Source organism: Loxodonta africana, chromosome 7, assembly GCF_030014295.1.
Source record: "Loxodonta africana isolate mLoxAfr1 chromosome 7, mLoxAfr1.hap2, whole genome shotgun sequence".
Classification (NCBI taxonomy): domain Eukaryota; kingdom Metazoa; phylum Chordata; class Mammalia; order Proboscidea; family Elephantidae; genus Loxodonta; species Loxodonta africana.
Window position 1 is genome coordinate 82,906,731 of NC_087348.1, and position 20,485 is coordinate 82,927,215.

Consider the following 20,485-nt stretch of genomic DNA (forward strand, 5'->3'; position numbering starts at 1 on the left):
GTAACCATGTGTGGATCTTGTCTTTCTGGAAAGACTAAGATCCAGAGAACTTGGTTACATTCCACTCATCAAGAGAGCTAGAGCTGGCTTAGATTCTGTCATCAGCTTTTTTTTTTTTTATCTTGACCTGGTTCTTGCCACAGTCACTATCCTTTATATCCAACCATTACACCTGGCTTAACAGAATTCTTTCCCTATCTTGGGCTTAGCTCCTGTCTGTATTTCCTGGAGAAGGGGGATGGGAGAGATGGGCATCATCCTGGAGGATGGCATGGAGAAAGAAAAGGGTGAAAAGAGAGAATGAACAAAGACTTTTATTGAGGAGCCAAAAAAGAAAGGTTGTCTCAGAAGCCTAGGCACACTATCACAAAGTCAGTGGACTGCCTTCACTGCTGACCTTCTGAAGACCTGGCTCCACCCCTAAGAAACACAGCTTATCCTTGACCAATGACCTCAAAGTACTGGGGGTAGGGGAGAGGGTCAGAAGGCCCACAGTGAAGAATAAAAGGTTCCATCTTCCTGTAGCAGCACTGACCTCTTCCTGGCACATCTGTGATCACCAGTAAACTCCCAAATCCTATACCATGGTGCATTTTACTGCTGAGGAGAAGTCTGCTGTCACAAGTCTGTGGGGCAAGGTGAATGTGGAAGAGGCTGGAGGTGAAGCCTTGGGAAGGTAGGCTTTGGGTCTTAATGTAGCAGAGAGAGAAGGGTAAAGATGAGCCTGGCAAGTTGACCAGAAATCTCCTTAAAATTTCTGAGAGTTTCTGATTTTTGTCTGCTATGGTTCCATCTCATAGGCTCCTGGTTGTCTACCCCTGGACCCAGAGGTTTTTTGACAGCTTTGGTAACCTGTCCTCGGCCTCTGCCATCATGGGCAACCCCAAGGTCAAGGCTCATGGAAAGAAGGTGCTGACCTCCTTTGGAGATGCTGTTAAGAACATGGACAACCTCAAAGGCGCCTTTGCTAAGCTGAGCGAACTGCATTGTGACAAGCTGCACGTGGATCCTGAGAACTTCCGGGTGAGTCCAAGGGATATTCATATACTCTTTTTGTTTTTACACTGGACAATATTAGAAGCCAAATCTTTGATTTTAAAGGCCAACAAAGAACTCTAAAATCAGGGGATGAGTTCAGTGCTAGGAGAACAAGCTTCTAGTTGTCATAACCATTAATTTTTTGGATTTAGAAGCAGAGCCAGTAAAGGCTATTAGCAGTCTGCGCTTGATAAAAAATTTTAGAGACTTTTGACAGAATCCCATGTGTTCATCATAAAGAATACTGGACAGTATTTTCCTATCTTAAGGAAGGGAATAAGCCTTATTTTGTGTGAATCTTCACGACTAAAGTATAGCAAAAGATTTTGGAAAAAATAAAGACACATTTTTCTTAAAGAAAAATACAACAAATTGAATATATGTGTATGTGTATATATATATATATATATATATAATTTGTTGTTAGTAATATATCCAGATACAGGCTTGTTTCTGAATTGGTTGTAGATTTAAAAAAAAAAATTGCCTCTGAGAACCTCTGCAGTACTGAAATTCTATGATCGCAAGAGTGAGACAATTTGTAAATGATTAAGGGAGGCAAATGAAATGGTACAATGGGAGAGAGGGTGGGGATATGTGTAAGCATAACATTGACTAAAAGAAGTGTAAAAATGAAACTGAACCTAGATACTATTTTATCTGAGCTTATTGGAGCAGTTTGAGATAGGGAGAGGGCAGAGAGTGTAGGCATTCAGCCATTGTTTTCTGGAAATTCTTTTTAGAAATTTGTACTCAATACATTTCTGTGTCATTTTGTCTTTTACCTGACAGCTCCTGGGCAACGTGCTGGTAATTATTCTGGCTTCTCATTTTGGCAGAGAATTCACCCCCGATATGCAGGCTGCTTGGCAGAAACTGGTGTCTGGTGTTGCCAATGCTCTGTCCCACAAGTACCACTGAGTCCTCTGTCCAGTGTGCAAGTGTCCCTTCCTTTGTCTCCAACACCCTTATTCTTTACATGGGGACTAAGGCTCAGCCTTGAACTCACATATTCTGTTTAATAAAGCACATTCTATTCAGTAATCAGGACTGATATTTTATTTCCTCCGTGTTTTACTCTTGGGTTAAGGGAGGAAGGGCTTATTGGCTGAGGGACATGTTAAAGGAAGATAGAGGTTATGGGAGGATTCTGAAGGGCCAGGGAGGATGCCAAGAAGGATAAGAGATTCTTTGAGGTGGGGAAAGGGCTCTAGTTAAGTGGACAAGAACTTGCAATGAATCGTGGTAAGAACTTAATCTAAAGGGGAGAAGAAGGAACAAGGTGGTAAGCAGTGCCTCAGAAAAAAAGAAAGCTGATTTGGGGTACATACCAGAGTTCAGTTTAAAAAAAAGAAAAAAAGGCTTTGTAGGATCCAACATCTTGGCTAGGACTACTATTCAATTTGCATTAATGCATATTTTTAAGTAGCTAGCATGTGAGGTTGACTTGCAGATAAGAGGTAGAGTTGGGAGATGGCTGGGAGCTTTCCAAGAAAGGCCCCATGAACAAATTGCACCCTACTCTTTCCTGAAAGTTTCCACTGCTTCAGTGGGAAGCCAAAGCTAATACACATGACATTGTACATTATCCTCTGACAGAATGTAACATGCACTAAAATAAGGTCAGAGGTAAAATGTAAGTATGAACTTTTTTGGGGGGATGATGAAAACTTCATGTAGGACATAAGGTACTAACAAAGGCTCAGCGTGTAAAACCAGCGAGCTATGGCTTGGTGATTGGCATGCCACTGGTTCAGTGGAAGTTAATTGTTGTTGTTAAATGTCATCCACTTGATTCCAATTCATAGCGACTCCATGTGACAAGTAGAACTGCTCCATAGGGCTTTCTAGGCTGTGATCTTTTAGGAGAGCAGATTGCCAAGTCTTTCTTCCATGAAGTGGCTGGGTGGATTCAAACACCAACCTCTCAGCAGCCAAGCATGTAATCATTGGGCCACCAGGGCTGGAAGTAGAGGGGAAAGTAAAAAATAAGGTAGAATATCAGCAAAGACCAGATAATGCAGGGCACTGAATATAAAAATGGAAGCTATTACTATGCTATTGACAATAATGAAAACCAAATCCTTTGCTATCTAGTCTATTCCAACCGATAGCCACCCTATAGGAGAGAGTAGATCTGCCCCATAGGGTTTCCAAGGAGTGGCTGGTAGATTCAAACTGCCAACCTTTTGGTTAGTAGCCCAGCTCTTGAAAACTGCACCATCAGCATAATCAATAAATATTCTTAAGATGTTAAGTGACTCAAGGAATAGGATTTTTGGGGAAAGTAGTCTGCTTATGCACACAAAAGAGATTTGAAGTTGCGAGACTAGACATGGGGTAATGTTCTAGGGGAACAGGCACGATGGCCTAAACTAAAGGGGAGTAGTGAAGTCTGCAAAAAAGTGAAGGATGGGCAAAGGACAGGGGATTTGATTGGGTGCAGAAGATCAGAAGAAGGGGGTGGTAGATGATTAAAAGCCCCTAAATCTGTTGCAGTAGCGTCAATCCCGACTCATAGCAACCTAGTCAGGGTGAATATAATAGGAGGGGGCAATGCATTGACATAGGAATTCTATTGTTCCCCTGTGTGGGAGTGGCATTAACTGAATAACTCTTGAGGGAACTATTTCTGCGATGCTCAGAGTGTCTTGACCTTCAGGTTCAGAGTCAACCTCTCATATCAGGGCTTGAGATCTTCATACTTTCCAACTTAGAATTGCAGATCTTGGCAAACCTAACTGTTAGGCATTTCATTGCCCCCATACATTGATCAGATTTTGTCCTGTGGATTACTTTCTAATTTTGTGCTTTATGTCCCCACAATGGTACTGAAAGCCCAATGGTCATTATAGTTATAGGATATTAACAGCACTGGTCTCAGCCTTGCAGTCTTTCATTAATCCCATTAAATAAGAGCCACTCATGGCACCAAAACTTTTTATCTAGTCAGTCAATCAACAAATGATAGTGATGTAGCATTTTTAATCAATCTCCTTTTCTTGTCTCTTAGCTATTAATCTGGCTCTCTAAAGATTGAGAACCATCATCATAAGATTGTTACGAGGTTTAAATAAGGTAAAATTTTATGAAAAGCCCTTCATACATTATAAAGTACTATACTATTCTTAATACATTACCAGGAACTCTTTTATTCATACTAACTGTAAAACTTCACAAAACAGTACATTGTTGAGAAGACTCTAGGCTTTCCTATTTTCAGAATTTCTGAGAAAGTGATGGAACCCTGGTGGCACAGTGGTTAAGAGTTTGGCTGCTAACCAAAAGGTCGACAGTTGAAATTCACCAGCCGCTCCTTGGAAACCGTATGGGGCAGCTCTTCTCTGTCCTATAGGGTCGCTATGAATTGGGATTGACTTGAGGGCAACAGGTTTTTGGGTTTTTTTATGCCTATAAGAACCTCACAGTACCTGAACTTTCCATTCTTGGTCATGCTTCGGCTTTAATCTACAGATATCTCTGGGGTTAGAGACAAGAGAAGTTGGTGAAGAAGCCCTAGAGTTTTGTTTGGCTGAAGGAGAAGGAGAGTAGCTAAAGGAAGAATTTATGAGAAAAAAATTTGAGTAATTGATCTGGAACCAGTAAAGGGGGAAAAAAAAAGAGCACCAGAGTCCTCCTAGGGGGCCTCCAGACACTATCTCAAATGTAAATGTCCATCTTAAAACCCTTCCCTGCCTAAACCCCACCCCTGGGGCGGGAGGGGACAGCTCAGCCTTGACCAATAGCCTCATAGCAACAGGAAGAACAAAGGACCAGTGGTCAGGGATAGAGAATAAAAAGCCATCTGTTCCAGTACCAGCACATACATCGACCTGACACATCTGTGATCACCACGAACTCCCAAGCCCAGACACCATGGTGCATTTTACTGCCGAAGAGAAGGCTGCTATCACAAGCCTATGGGGCCAGGTGAATGTGGAAGAGACCGGAGGCGAGGCCCTGGGCAGGTACATTCTGGGAAGCAGCGGAGGGGAGGGAATAAAGGAAGCTGAGCCTGGCAAGAATGCAGACCAGTTACCAAGTTTTGTGACTAGGTCTGATTTTCCATCTGTTATGGTTCCATCCCATAGGCTTCTGGTTGTCTACCCTTGGACCCAGAGGTTTTTTGACACCTTTGGCAACCTATCCTCTGCCTCTGCCATCATGGGCAACCCCAGGGTCAAGGCCCATGGCAAGAAGGTGCTGACCTCCTTTGGAGATGCTGTTAAGAACCTGGACAACCTCAAGGGCACCTTTGCTAAGCTGAGCGAGCTGCACTGTGACAAGCTGCACGTGGATCCTGAGAACTTCAGGGTGAGTCCAGGATATGTTTGTGCTCTCTTGTGTTTTGTCTCAGGCAACTTGGACAACCAAGCACTGATCTGAGCACAAGTAGGACCATCTATGGGCTGTGAGGTATTTGGAGATCTTGGGTTAGTAATAAAGCAACTCCAGAGAGCTGAATTCAAACTAGGTGTTACAGTAACAAGGCTCAAGAAGTGCTTGTAGAAGTCTACAGTGGTGACTTGTCTAAACTCTGTTGGCTTTTAATGGAGACTTGTGTACAGATGAGAAAAATGTCTTTTGGTAATTGGAATTCCGTGGAAAGGAGAACTTTGCTTTTCTTTCCTCCCTCATCTATCACCGCCTGCCCCTCATATGTTGGAGGTAGAAAAAGAATGTCATGGGTGACGATACATGCAGACATGTATTGGTTAATTATAACAAAGAAACCTGGGTGGTCATGTGTATATTACTAAGGCTATTCCTATACTTGGTGGCCATTTGTACAAAAATAGTAATACCTCCTTTCAAACTTTTTTCCGAAAACTCGAGGAGTAAGACAAAATGTGTCTGAGGGAGGGAAACAACTGGAATATGTGACCAAGGAGGGTATGGAATAGAAAGCTGTGAAGTTTTATTTTTGCTTTTTTCCTCCCAAAAAAGCATATGGAGATGGTGCTGGTAGGAAGATCAAAAAAATGAAACCGTGAGTGTAGGGCAGTACAAAAAGAGAAGCAAATTAGCTATGTTAATAACTGGGCAAGACCATAGCCTTTGAGGAAGCTAACATAGACTTAGTTAGGTCTGAGTGGCAGTTGGGTGGCCAGATACTCGGAGGCCAGACTGGAGCTCTCGGCTCACAACATGAATCCATAGGAATGCATCTGTTGTCTGTTTCTACCTCCACAGCTCCTGGGAAATGTGCTAGTGATTGTCTTGGCAAACCACTTTGGCAAAGAATTCACCCCCCAGGTGCAGGCTGCCTGGCAGAAGATGGTGACGGGCGTGGCCAATGCCCTGGCCTACAAGTATCACTGAGCTCCTCGTAATAGGGAGAAGACTTATTCTTCACATGACAACACAATTAATTAAAAGTATTCTGTTAAGAAATAAGATGTAATGGACTCCTGTTGTTTCTTTTTCATGTAGCCTTAAGTAAACGAATTTCCAGGGATTTTATGTTGGGGTGTGTGTGTGCTCCCTATTCACTTTTGGCAAAAGGTAAGAATTTTGATAATAAAAGAACAAGGCAATAGAGGAACATACACCGGGAGTTCTGAAAGGAAAAGAAAAATCTCTGGGATAGTTTTGGTGGGAGAGAAAGGGCTTTATTGGACAGGGACTCCTCAGAACTAGATTTTGGAGGGATGGGAAAAGACTTCAGGGAAAGTAACAGAGGCAGGATGAAGGCAGAGTAGCAAGGAAAGGACTCATTGGAGAAAATTTAACCCAGCTCTAAAAGGTCAAGGCCCAGGCAGGAACTGTAATTGAATTTCATTTAATGCAATTCATAGTCTAAGAGCACCTGAGAGCTTTTCACAGCCCTTGAACCTAGACTGGGGATGGGAAAGGTTAGACATCAGAGGGTAGTCATTTTTAAAGGCAAGTTCTAAAGAACTGATTATGAACATGTCCAAGTGTGTAGATTAGCTGCAGCATTTCACAGAGGATAGACCACTGTAAGTGGTGAGGAGAGAGGGGATGTAGCTGGGGGAAATGTACCAGGAGAGGCTCAGAAGCCAGCATTAGCACATCACATCTGAGCCAAAGGTCAGCACTGTGACAATGGGACTAAGAGGGAAAGAAATTGCGTAGAAAATTTGGGGAGGCCCAATTCATGGGAGTTAATGTCTGACTGGGAGTTAATACATGTTTACAGGCAAGTGTAATGTGCTACACAAGAAGTTAGGGAGATTAGCCTGGATGTATGTGCCCAATGGATCAGAGATTGTGGTAGTTTCAGACTTACAATGCTCCACTGGTTTTCCAAGTACTTGGAATAAATTCCCCACCTCTTCTGTCACCTTCAATATCCAAATAAAAAGGCATGGACCCATCTCTCCAACTTTGATTCCTCTCAATATTTCCTTAACATATTTTCCTCCAGCCTTGTAGTTTCTTCCTTTAAAATGAAACATCAACATTTTTTTTTTCCTTTCTTCTCTTTGTCCCAGCCTCAGAGTTTTACACTTTGTCATTCCTTTTTCCAAAACTTCTTTGTCCAAATTTCTTGTGCTTGGTTTAATTTTGTCCTTAAGGTCCCACTTCAAAAGTTACCTCCTTTGGGCACCTATCCTGATACTAATTCTCTGTAGTCCCTCATTATCATATTACCATATGCATTTTCTTCCTGTCAGATAACACCCTCTGACATTCTCCTACGTATTAACTTAATCATTTATGCCGGTCTTCTCTGCTCACTTAGAATTTGAGCCTCATGAGAACAAATATTATCTCAGCTAGGGAGCTTCACTGGAGAAAGATGTGGCAGTCTGGTTCTGTAAAGATTACAGCCTTGGAAACTCTATGGGGCAGCTCTACTCTGTCCTGTAGGGTCACTATGAGTCAGAATCTATTCAATGGCAATGGTGTTAGCCAGATAGTGACTTTGGCAGAAAGATTTAAGAGAGTAAAAGACCTAGGTTTGATCCTAAAATCTTTGATATTTCTCTCTAAGCTTTTTACTCCCAACATCCACAGCCTTATCTCTCATTTACTCTGAAACCAGCAGTAATCTGGTTTCCACCGCAACCAACACTGACATTAACCTGTTGCTGTCGAGTCAATTCCAACTCGTAGCGACCCTGTAGGACAAAGCAGAACTGCCACATAGGGTTAAAGACTGTTTCCAAGGCTTTACCAAAGCAGACTGCAACATCTTTCTCCCATGAACTGGCTGATAGGTTCAAACCTCCCACCTTTTATTTAACAAAAGCTCTTAAACTCTGCATCACCAGAATTTCTTACATTGACATTGACATTACTCTAACTAAAATCAATACTGAGTTCCAAAAGTGATGGACGCTTTTTGGACTTCATCTTATTTCACATCTGTTTGTAATTTTGGAAACCCTGGTAGCATAGTGGTTAAGTGCTGTGGTTGCTAACCAAGAGGTCGGCAGTTCGAATCCGCCAGGCGCTCCTTGGAAACTCTATGGGGCAGTTCTAATCAGTCCTATAGGGTCACTATGAGCGGGAATCGACTCGACAGCAGAGGGTCTGGTTTTTGGTCTTTTGTAATTTTACATTTAGTGTTGGTGTTCAATAAAGTTCCCTCCTTGATCCATTTTACTTTGTATTTATCACACTTTTTCTGGGTGCTCTCAATTACACCTATGCTTTTAAGTATAACCTGTACATTCATGATTCCTAAGTCTGAATCTCCCTTACCTGAGCATCAGACCCACAGATCAAACTGTCTACTGGACAGTTTTATATAGTTGTCCCACAGGAACCCCAGGCTCTGCATGACTGTTTCACTTTTTCTACCAAAACTCGTTTCCCTCCATTGTTTTCCAATAAAGGTCATATGCCCATTCACCAAAACCAGGCTTAAAGTCTTCCCTGACTTCTCTTATTTCCTCACCTCTAATCAATAATCCAAGGAGCACTCGTGGCATAAATAGTTAAGCACTCGATGATTAACTGATTGGTGATTATTTGGTGATTTGAAGCCTCCCAGCAGTTCTGTGGGATAAAGATTTGACCACTGGCTGCTGTAAAGATTACAGCCAAGAAAACCCTATGGGCCAGTTCTATTGTGTCACATGGGGTGTCTGTGAGTTAGAATCAACTTGACAGCACATAACAACAAAAACAATCAATAATCCAATTCTGCTTGAATAATCTATCCCTGTCTCTTTATCACCACTCCCACTCCCCAGGTTCAATTCCTCATCATTTCCTAGAAAATGTTGTCATTGTTGTTAGGTGCTGTCAAATCAGTTCTGACTTATAGTGACCCTATGTGCAATAGAATGAAACACTGCCTGGTCCTGCACCATTCCCACAGTCATTGTATGCTTCAGCCCATTGTTGCAGCCACTTTGTCAGTCCATCTCCTTGAAGGCCTTCTTTTTTTTGCTGACCCTCTACTTTACCAAGCATGACGTCCTTCACCAGGGAGTAGTCCCTCCTGATAACATGTCCAGAATATGTGAGACAAAATCTCACCATCCTCACTTCTAAGTAGCATTCTAGCTGTACTTCTTCCAACACAGATTTGTTTGTTCTTCTGGCAGTCCATGATATATCCAATATTCTTTGCCAACACCATAATTCAAAGGCGTCAATTCTTCTTCAGTCTTCCCTAGTCATTGTCCAGTTTTCACATGTATATGAGGCAATTGAAAACACCATGGCTTGGGTCAGGTGCAGCTTAGTCCTCAAAATGACAACTTCGCTTTTCAACACTTTAAAGAGGTCTTTTGCAGCAGATTTGTCCAATGCAATATGTCCTTTGATTTCTTGACTGCTGTTTCCACAGATGTTGATTATGGATCCAAGCAAAATTAAACCCTTGACAACCCCAATCTTTTCTCCATTTTTCATGATGTTTCTTATTGATTCAGTCGTGGGGATTTTTTTTTTTTCTCTATATTGAGGTGTAATCCATACGGAAGTCTATGGTCTTTGAACTTCATTAGTAAGTGTTTCAAGTCCTCTTCACTTTGTGCAAGCAAGGTTGTGTTATCTGCATATTGCAGGTTGTTAATGAGTCTTCCTCCAATCCTAATGCTGCGTTCTTCTACATATAGTGCACCTTCTCAGATTATTTGCTCAGCGTACAAACTGAATAAATGTGGTGAAAAGATACAACTCTGACTTATACCTTTCCCGATTTAAACTACACAGTATCCTCTTGGTCTAAGTACAGGTTTCTCATGAGCACAATTAAGTATTCTGGAATATCCATTCTTTGCAATGTTATCCATGATTTGTTACTATCCACACAGTTGAATGTCTTTGCATAGTCAATAACACACAGATAAACATCTTTCTTCTATTCTTCTATCACTGACAGCATACTATGGTACTTCAGAATAGATCTTGAATTTTTTTTTTTTAAACTATGAAAGTGATACCATTCTTCTTCAATTTGTCATTTCCAGCATAGTAGACCATAGGAATGTCTGATTCAAAATGGCCAATACCAGTCCATTTGAGTTCACTAATGCCTAAGGATGGAAACCCTGGAGGAGGAGTAGTTAAGAGTTTGGCTACTAACCAAAATGTCAGCAGTATGAATTCATCAAGCGCTCCTTGGAAATGCTATGGGACAGTTCTTCTTTGTTCTATAGGGTTGCTATGAGTCAAAATCAACTCAGTGGCAATGGGTTTAATGCCTAGGATATCAATGTTTATGCATTCTATTTCATTTTTGAAGACTTCCAATTTTCCTAGATTCATACTTTGCACAGTCCATGTTCCTATTATTAGTGGAAGTTTATAGCTGTTTCTTCTCATTTTGAGTCATGCCATGTCAGCAAAGGAAAATCCTGAAAGCTTAACTCCGTCCACATCATTAAGATCGACTCTACTTTGAGGTGGGAGCTCTTCCCTGGTCATACTTTGAGTGCCTTCCAACCTGAGGAGCTCACCTTCCACACTATATCAGATAATGTTCTGCTGCTATTCATAAGGTTTTCACTGGCCAATTTTTTTCAGAAGTAGTCTTCTAGGCCCTTCTTCCTAGTCTATCTTAGTCTGGGAGCTCTGCTGAAACCCGCTCATCATAGGTGAACCTTCTGGCATTTGAAATACTGGTGGCATAGCTTCCAGTATCACAGCAACACACAAGCTACCACGGTATGACAAACTGACAGACAAGTGGTGGTCCTAGACAATAACAGGAACTATTCTTTCTATTCATAGACTTCATTGCATTATTCAAATTCTCTCAATGTAATCCATGTAAAAATGTGACCAGATCTCTCTACTGTGTAAAATCATTTGAATTAGGAGACAATCAAGGTTTATAGCCATTATTTTGGAACTAACGAAGGTCAAATTACAGCCCTATGGCTTTGAAAATCTTACTTAACATTTTTTCACAATTAGTTTCCTTATTTGTAAAATGGTGTAACGATCCATACCTTAAATACTTGTTGTAAGGTTCAATAAGATATTTATAAAGGGTTTTACATAGTGGTTGGCTGCTGTGTTAATAAGAACTCATTATGAGGGCATGTTTCTATCTTCAGTCCGGTCTCCCATTACAACACTCTGTTATTTATTTATTTTTAACACATAGTGGTAGTTGTTTCTACAACACATGATGATCTATTCCTTTACGCTCTTATGCATTCTGTATTTTTGACCTGGTTATATTCTTTCAGAGATCCAGATCCATACATCCAACCATTAACATACACTGATACACTCGTATGCTAAAGAGTATGACAAGTACAATCTTGTCCTAACATTATTCCTGCAAACTTGGCCCTCTTCCTGTTTTCCCCATCTCAATGACCAACACCACTAACAACTGGCCAAGCAAAAAATAGGGAGTGACCTCCAGCAGTCTCTACTGAGATAGTATTCTAGCTATTTGTCTGAAAATTAGTCTAGCTCCCTAAAATCTATTCACACACTGAAGCCAGAATTATTAAAAAAAAAAAAAATACAAATCGAATCATGCCAAACACTTCTTTGGATGCTTCGATATCTTTTTGCTTTCAGGGGAAAAAAAAAAAATCTGTAACATGATTTAAAAATCACTCATGGTTAAGCCCCTCTCTAGGGTCATATCATATCACACTTTCTCTTGTGATCTGAATTACAATCATACTGTCCATCTTTCTACATATAAATAGAATCATACAGGTTAAACTTTTTTGTCTTTGGTTACTTATAACTGAAATTTTGTTTGTAAAATTCATATGTATATATGCATACTAAGAAGTAGTTATTTTAATTGTTGTTTAATATTCTATGGCTTATCTATACCAAAATTTATCCATTCTACTGTTGATGCATAGGCGGTGCAAATGGTTAAGCAACTGACTGCAAGCCAAAAGTTTGGCAGGTTTGAATCCACACAGATGTACCTTGAAAGACAGGCCTGGTGATCTGCTTCTGGAAGGTCAGTCGTGAAAACCCTATGGAACAGTTCTACTCTGCATATGTGGGGTCATCATGAATTGGAATTGACTGAACAGCAACTAACAACAACAACAACAGCAACAATTGTTGACGAACGTTTAAGTTGCTACTGGTTTGGGATTCTTATAAATACTGCTGTTATAAGTATACCTATAAATGCCTTTTGATGCACACATGCATACATGTCTGCATATCTAGTGGTGGAATTTCCAGGTCATGAGTTATTCATACATTCAGCTTTAGTAGATGCTACCAAGTGTTTTTCAAAGTGCTTATACTATTTTGCACTCTCACATAGTATGAGAATTCTTGTTGATTCGCATCTATGCAAAAATTTGGAATTGACGTTTTTGTGTTTTCTCTCCTTACGTTCCCTTCCTTTTCCTTTTCTTCCCTCCTTCCCTGTTTCCTCCTGTACCATCTCTCTTCCCCCTCCCTTCCTCTCCTCTTCCTTCATTTTTCCTTCTGTTACCTCCTTCCTTCCTTCTTCCCTCCTTCTCTCACTCCCTTCTTTCCTTCTAGCTATATTGATGGGTTGTCAAAAGAATGAACAAATCTGTCTGGGAAGAAGTGTGGCCAAAATATTCCTTAGAAGCAAGGATGGTGAGACTTTACTTCACATTCTTTGGACAAGTTGTCAGGAGGATTCACATCCTTTAGGAGTATATCATGCTTGGTAAAATAGAGGGTCAGTGAAAAACAGGAGGACCCTCAAGGAAATGGATTGACACAGCGGCTGCAACAATGGGTTCAAGCATAACAAGGATCTTCAGGATGGCCCAAGGCCAGGCAGTGTTTCCTTCTGTTGTACACAGGGTTGGAACTGACTCAAGAGGACCTAAGAACAACAACAACAACATATTGATAGGTGTGTATTTTTATGTCATTGTAGAATTGCTTTGATTTGACTAACAATGTTAGCACCTATTTTTTATAATTTTTATTGTGCTTTAAGTGAAAGATTACAAATCAAGTCAGTCTTTCACACAAAAACCCATATACACCTTGCTAAACACTCCCAATTACTCTCCACCTAATGAGACAGCCTGCTCTCTCCCTCCACTCTCTCTTTTTGTATCCATTTCTCCAGCTTCCAACCCCTTCCACCCTCTCATATCCCCTCCAGGCAGGAGATGCCAACATAGTCTCAAGTGTCCACCTGATCCAAGAAACTCACTCCTCACCAGCATCACTCTCCAACCCATTGTCCAGTCCAATCCCTGTCTGAAGACTTGGCTTTGGGAATGGTTCCTGTCCTAGGCCAACAGAAGGTCTGGGGGCCATGACCACCGGGGTCCTTCTAGTCTCAGTCAGACCATTAAGTCTGGTCTTATGAGAGTTTGGGGTCTGCACCCCACTGCTCTCCTGCTCCCTCAGGGGTTCTCTGTTGTGTTTCCTGTCAGGGCAGTCAACAGTTGTAACTGGTCACCAGCTAGTTCTTCTGGTCTCAGGATGATGTAGTAGCTGGTTCATGTGGCCCTTTCTGTCTCTTGGGCTCGTAATCGCCTTGTGTCCTTGTTGTTCTTCATTCTCCTTTGATCCAGGTGGGTTGAGGCCAATTGATGCATCTTAGATGGCTGCTTGCTGGCATTTAAGACCCCAGACGCCACTCTTCAAAGTGGGATGCAGAGTGTTTTCTTAATAGATTTTATATGCCGATTGACTTAGATGTCCCCTGAAACCATGATCCCCAGACACCAGCCCCTGCTATGCTGGTCTTCGAAGTATTCAGTTTATTGAGGAAACTGCTTTTGGTTTAGTCCAGTTGTGCTGACCTCCCCTGTATTGTGTGTTGTCTTTCCCTTCACCGAAAGTAGTTCTTATCTACTATTTAGTGACTACCCCCTTCCAGTCTCCCTCCCTCCCCCCATCCTAACCACAAAAGAATGTGTTCTTCTCAGTTTAAACTATTTCTCACGTTCTTGTAATAGTGGTCTTATATAATATTTGCCCTTTTGCAACTGACTAATTTCACTCAGCATAATGCCTTCCAGGTTCCCCCATGTTACGCAATGTTTCACAGGGTCCTCACTGTTCTTTATCGATGCATACTATTCAATTGTGTGAATATACCATAATTTATTTATCCATTCATCCGTTGATGGGCACCTTGGTTGCTTCCATGTTTTTGCTATTGTAAACAGTGCTGCAATAAACGTGAATATGCATATATCTGTTCATGTAAAGGCTCTTATTCCTCTAGGTTATATTCCTAGGAGTGGGATGCTGGATCATATGGCAGTTCTATTTCCAGCTTTTTAAGGAAGCGCCAAATTGATTTCCAAAGTGGATGTACCATTTGACATCCCCACGAGCAGTGTATAAATGTTCCAATCTCTCCACAGCCTCTCCAACATTTATTATTTTGTGTTTTTTGGATTAATGCCAGCCTTGTTGGAGTGAGATGAAATCTCATTATAGTTTTGATCTGCATTTCTCTAATTTCTTTCAATTGTTTTTCTGTTTTCTATTTCATTTAGTTCAGCTCTAATTTTTATTGTTTGTTTTCTTCTGGTGCCTAAGGGTTTCCTTTGTTGCTCTCTTTCTGTTTGTTCAAGTTGTAGGGATAATTCTTTGATTTTGGCCCTTTCTTCTTTTTGGATGTGTGTGTTTATTGATATAAGTTGGCCTCTGAGCACCGCTTTTGCTGCGTCCCAAAGGTTCTGATAAGAAGTGTTTTCATTCTCATTAGATTCTCTGAATTTCTTTATTCCATTCCATCCTTAATGTCCTCTAAAATCCAGTCTTTTTTGAGCGGGGTATTTTTTTATTGTTCAGTTTCCAAGTGTTTGATTTCTTTTCCCTCCTTTTCCTGTTATTGATTTCCACTTTTATGGCCTTATGGTCAGAGAAGATGCTTTGGAATATTTCAATGTTTTGGATTCTGCTAAGGTTCGCTTTATGACCTAATGTGTGGTCTATTCTAGGGAATGTTCCATGTGCACTAGAAAAGAGTATACTTGGTTGCTGTTGGGTGGAGTGTTCTGTATATGTCTACAAGGTCAAGTTGGTTGATTGTGGCATTTAGATCTTCTGTGTCTTTATTGAGCTTCTTTCTGGATGTCCTGTCCTTCACCAAAAGTGGTGTTTTGAAGTCTCCTACTATTATTGTGGAGCTGTCTACCTCACTTTTCAATGCCGATAGAGTTTTTTTATGTATCTTGCAGCCCTGTTATTGGGTGCAGAAATATTTAATATGGTTATACCTTCTTGGTATATTGTGCCTTTAATCATTATATAGTGTTCTTCCTTATCCTTTCTGATGGATTTAACTTTAAAATCTATTTTGTCAGAAATTAATATTGCCACTCCTGCTCTTTTTGTTTATTGTTTTTTCGATATATTTTTTTCCATCCTTTTTTAGTTTGTTTGTGTCTCTAAGTCTAAGGTGTGTCTCTTGTAGGCAACATATAGATGGATATTGTTTTTTAATCCATTCTGCCACTCTGTCTCTTTATTGGTGCATTTAGTCCATTTACATTCACGGTAATTATGGATAGGTATGAATTTAGTGCTATCATTTTGATGTCTTTTTTTGTGTGTTGACAGTTTCTTTTTCCCACTTGATTTTATGTGCTGAGTAGATTTTCTTTATATATTGTCCTTTCCTCATATTTGTTGTTGTTGATTTTGTTTCTGCTGAGTCTGTATTTTTCCCTTGTATTTTATTTTGATGAGTAGGATAGTTTGTCTCCTTTGTGGTTACCTTATTATTTACCCCTATTTTTTCTGAATTTAAAACTAACTTTTATTTCTTTATATGGAAAGTGTATGATTACATTTCTTAGTCCCTCTTTATTATTTTAATGTTGTCTTGTTTTAAATAATAACATCGCCGTTACCCTATGTTGGGCTTTTTTTTTTTTTTTTAATCTTACTTTGTTTTTTTCTTTTTGAATTTCCCTGTCTGGGTTGACTTCTGGTCGCTCTGCCCAGTGTTCTAGTCTTGGGTTGATACCTGATATTATTGATTTTCTAACCAGAGAACTCCTTTTAGTATCTCTTGTAGTTTTGGTTTGGTTTTTACGAATTCCCTCACCTGATGTTTATCTGGAAATATCTTAATTTCACCTTCATATTTAAGAGACAGTTTTGATGGATATATGATTCTTGGCAGGCAATTTTTTTCCTTCAATTTTTTAAATATGTCATCCCATTGCCTTCTTGCCTGCAAGGTTTCTGCCGAGTAGTCCGAGCTTATTCTTATTGGCTATCCCTTGTAGGTGACTTTTATCCCTCACTGCTCTTATAATTGTCTCTTTATCTTTGGTTTTGGCAAGCTTGATTATAATATGTCTTGGTGACTTTCTATAAAGATCTCTGTTATGTGGAGTTTGATGAGCATCTTGGATAGATATCTTCACGTCTTTCACAATATCAGGGAATTTTTCTGTCAACAAATCCTCAACGATTTTCTCTGTATTTTCTGTTATCCCTCCCTGTTCTGGTACTCCAATCACTTGTAGGTTATTTCTCTTGATAGAGTCCCACATGATTTTTAAGGTTTCTTCATTTTTTAAATTCTTTTATCTCATTTTTCTTCAGATATATTGCTGCCAAGTGATTTATCTTCGAGTTCAGAAATTCTAGCTTCTACTTGCTCAGTTTTGGTCCTCTGACTTTCTATTGAGTTATCTATTTCTGTTATTTTATTGTTAATCTTCTGAATTTCTGATTACTGCCTGTCTATGGATTTTTCCAGCTTATTAAACTTTTCATTATGTTCCTGAATAATCTTTCTAATTTTTTCAATTGCTTTATCTGTGTGTTCCTTGGCTTGTTCTGCGTATTGTCTCATTTCCTTCCTGATGTCTTGAAGGGTTCTGTATATTAAACTTTTGTATTCTGCATCTGGTAATTCCAGGAATGCACTTTCATCTGAAAGATCCCTGGATTCTTTGTTTTGAGAGCCTGTTGAGGTGATCGTGGTCTCTTTCTTTATGTGACTTGATATTGACTGTTGTCTCCAAACCATCTATAAGTTATTGTATTTAGTTTATGCTTGTTTACTGTGTTGCAGCTGCTCGGTTTGTTTTGTTTTGGTATACCCCTATTGGTTGCTTAAGTGAGCTAGTTTGATTATTTTCACCTTTGGAGTTTTGGTGTCCTGTCCCTAGCTGGCTAGAGCTGTTATCAGATATTTCAGTCTAGAAGTCCATTCAGTTTTCTTTATGAATTCAGATCAGGTTTCTAGGTAGCTAATAACAAGTGTGTGATACAGGCTTTGTCGTACAGTCTTAGAGGGGCAGGGGTGATGGGCTTATATACCAGTACCTGATTGCAGCAGGGGGTCACGCTCTGACCAAGGCAGGGGGCTGAGGACTGACCCATAAGTTTCTCTGAGGAAAACACATCTCTGTTCCCTAGAGCGTGCTGGTGGGTGGTTCTGCAGAAGGACCATGGGCACCCAAAGTTCTTGGTTGTAGGGACTGGGAGGTACCAGTTATCTTTGTTGTAAAGAGGGCTGGACAGAAGCGTGTTTATTCTGCCATCTTGGCTCCACCCTCTTAGCACCTATTTTTAATTGGCGATTGAATATCACATTCTTTTTAGTGAAATAGTGTATTTTGTCCATTTTTTGCCTTTTTAATATGTATTTTTAATAGTCATTTTAAAAAATATTTTGATATATGCCAGGGGTGTACACTGTAACCATCTTATATTTCCATAATACCCCTGGTGGTAAAGTAGTTAAGCACTTAGCTGCTAACTGAAAAGTCAGCTGCTTGAACCCATCAATGCTTTGTAGGACAACGATATGACAGTCTGCTTCTGTGAAGATTTCAGCCTTGGAAACCCTATGGGACAGTTCTACTCTGTCTTACACTGTCACTATGAGTCAGAATTGGCTCTATGGCAATGGGTTTGGGTTTTGGGGGGGGTTTAGTCACATAATGATGTCTTTCAATGTTGTGAAGTCCTTAAGTTTTCATGAAGCCCTATTTAATAATCTTTTTTACTTTTACAGCTAGTGCATTTTGTGTCCTTAACTACACCAATGTCATGAGAATATTATTCTATATTTTTCTTCTTGGAATTTTATAATTTTACTCTTCACATTTAATTTTAAGCTCTCTATATATGATGAGGTTGAGATCAAGATATATATATATGTTATTTATATTTATAAATAGATATCCTACTGATGCATGTATTGAAAACATCAATTTTCTCTACTGTATTGTAATAACATAAAAATATATAAAAAGAGAGCGAGAGTGCCCTGTTTGTGCAATGGTTAAGCACAAGGTTGGTGGTTCAAATCCACCATCAGTTTCACAGGAGAAAAGAGCTGGTGGTCTGTTCCTGTAAAGACTACATGCTAGGAAACCCTATTGGTCAGTTCTACTCTGTCCTATACGGTCACTATGAGTCAGATTATGTGTCTGTTTTCTGTACTGTCTTGGCTTGCATGTTGCTGTGATACTGGAAGTTTTGCTACCAGTATTTCAAATACCAGAAGGGTCACCCTCAGTGGACAGGTTTCAGCTGAGCCTCCAGACTAAGACAGACTAAAAAGAAGGACCTAGGAGTCTACTTCTGAAAAAAATTGGCTAGAGAAACCTTTAAGAATAGCAGCAGAACATTGTCTGATATAGTGTCAGAAGATGAGCTCCTCAGGGTGAAAGGCACTCAAAATACCACTGGGGAAAACTGCCTCCTAAAGTAGAGTTGATCTTAATTTCATCGATGGAGTCAAGCTTTCAGGATCTTCATTTACTATGTGGAACCACTCAAAATGAGAAGAAACAGCTGCAAACATCCATTAATAATAGGAACATGGAACTTACAAAACATGAATCTAGGAAAATAAGAAATTGTCAAAAACAAAATGGGATGCATAAACATCAATATTCTAGGCATTAGTGAGCTGAAATGCCCTAGTATTGGCCTTTTCAAATCACACAGTCATAGGATCTTCTATGCTGGGAATGACAAGCTGAAGAGGCATGGCATCACATTCATGATCAAAAAGAACATTTCAAGATCTACCCTGAAGTACGGTGCTGCCGATGACAGGATAATATCCATACACCTACAAGGAAGACCAGTTAATACTACTATTATTCAAATTTATACACCAAACACGAAAGCAAAAGGTGAAGAAATTGAAGATTTTTACCAACGTCTTCAGTCTGAAATGGGATCGAACGTGCAGTTAAGATGCATTGATGATTACTGGTGATTGAAATGTGAAAGTTCAAAGCAAAAAAGAAGGGTTGAACTAATGGACCACATCTACCATGGCCTCCACCAGGCTGAGTCCAGTACAACTACATGGTAGTCAGCTACCATCACTGACTGCTCTGACAGGGATCACAATAGAGGGTCCGGACAGAGCTGCAGAAAAATGTAGAACAAAATTATAACTCAAAAAGAAAGACCAGGCTTGCTGCTCTTACAGAGACTGCAGAAACCCTGAGAGAATGGCCCCCAGGCACCGTTTCAGCTCAGTAATGAGGTCACTCCTGAGGTTCACCTTCAGCCAAAGATTGACCAGGCCTATGGAACAAAACAAAACTAAAGGGGGGCATCAGCCCTGGGGCAGGGACTAGAAGGCAGAAGGGAACAGGAAAGCTGGTAATAGGAAACCCAGGGTTGAGAAAGGGGAGTGTTGATATGTCATGGGGCTGTAACCAATGTCATAGAGCAATGTGTATACTAACTGTTTAATGAGAAACTAGTTTGTTCTGTAAAACTTCATCTAAAGTACAATAAAAAAAAATGTTGGTAGTTGGAAAATACAGCCTTGGTGAGAGAAATGATGACTAAGATCTCAAGATAGAGTTTTGCAAGACCAATGGCTTTTTCAATCCAAATACCTTTTTTCAGCAATATAAATGGTGAATATAAACATGGGCCTTGCCAGGTGAAATACACAGGAATCAAATCAACTACATCTCTGGAAAGACGCAGTGGAAATGTTCAATACCATCAATCAGAACAAGACCAATGGCCAACGGTGCAACAGACCATCAATTACTCATATGCAAGTTCAAGGTACAGTGGAAGAAATTTAGGACAAGTACATGAGAGCCAAATTATAACCTTGAGTATA

At 40.1% G+C, this 20,485-nt stretch overlaps 2 protein-coding genes across 2 annotated transcripts; both read left to right on the forward strand.

Annotated features, from left to right (window-relative positions):
• The first annotated feature begins 250 nt into the window (after positions 1-250).
• On the forward strand, positions 251-2,082 carry LOC100677792 (hemoglobin subunit epsilon-1). Its single transcript, XM_003421556.2, has 3 exons — positions 251-676; positions 801-1,023; positions 1,831-2,082. The coding sequence occupies exons 1-3, from the start codon at positions 585-587 to the stop codon at positions 1,957-1,959; spliced, it is 444 nt and encodes a 147-aa protein (XP_003421604.1). The 5' UTR covers positions 251-584; the 3' UTR covers positions 1,960-2,082.
• A 2,225-nt stretch (positions 2,083-4,307) lies between these two features.
• Positions 4,308-6,393, forward strand: LOC100677510 (hemoglobin subunit gamma). Its single transcript, XM_003421555.4, has 3 exons — positions 4,308-5,006; positions 5,130-5,352; positions 6,232-6,393. Exons 1-3 carry the CDS (start codon positions 4,915-4,917, stop codon positions 6,358-6,360), a joined length of 444 nt encoding a protein of 147 aa, XP_003421603.1. The 5' UTR covers positions 4,308-4,914; the 3' UTR covers positions 6,361-6,393.
• The last annotated feature ends 14,092 nt before the right edge of the window (positions 6,394-20,485 follow it).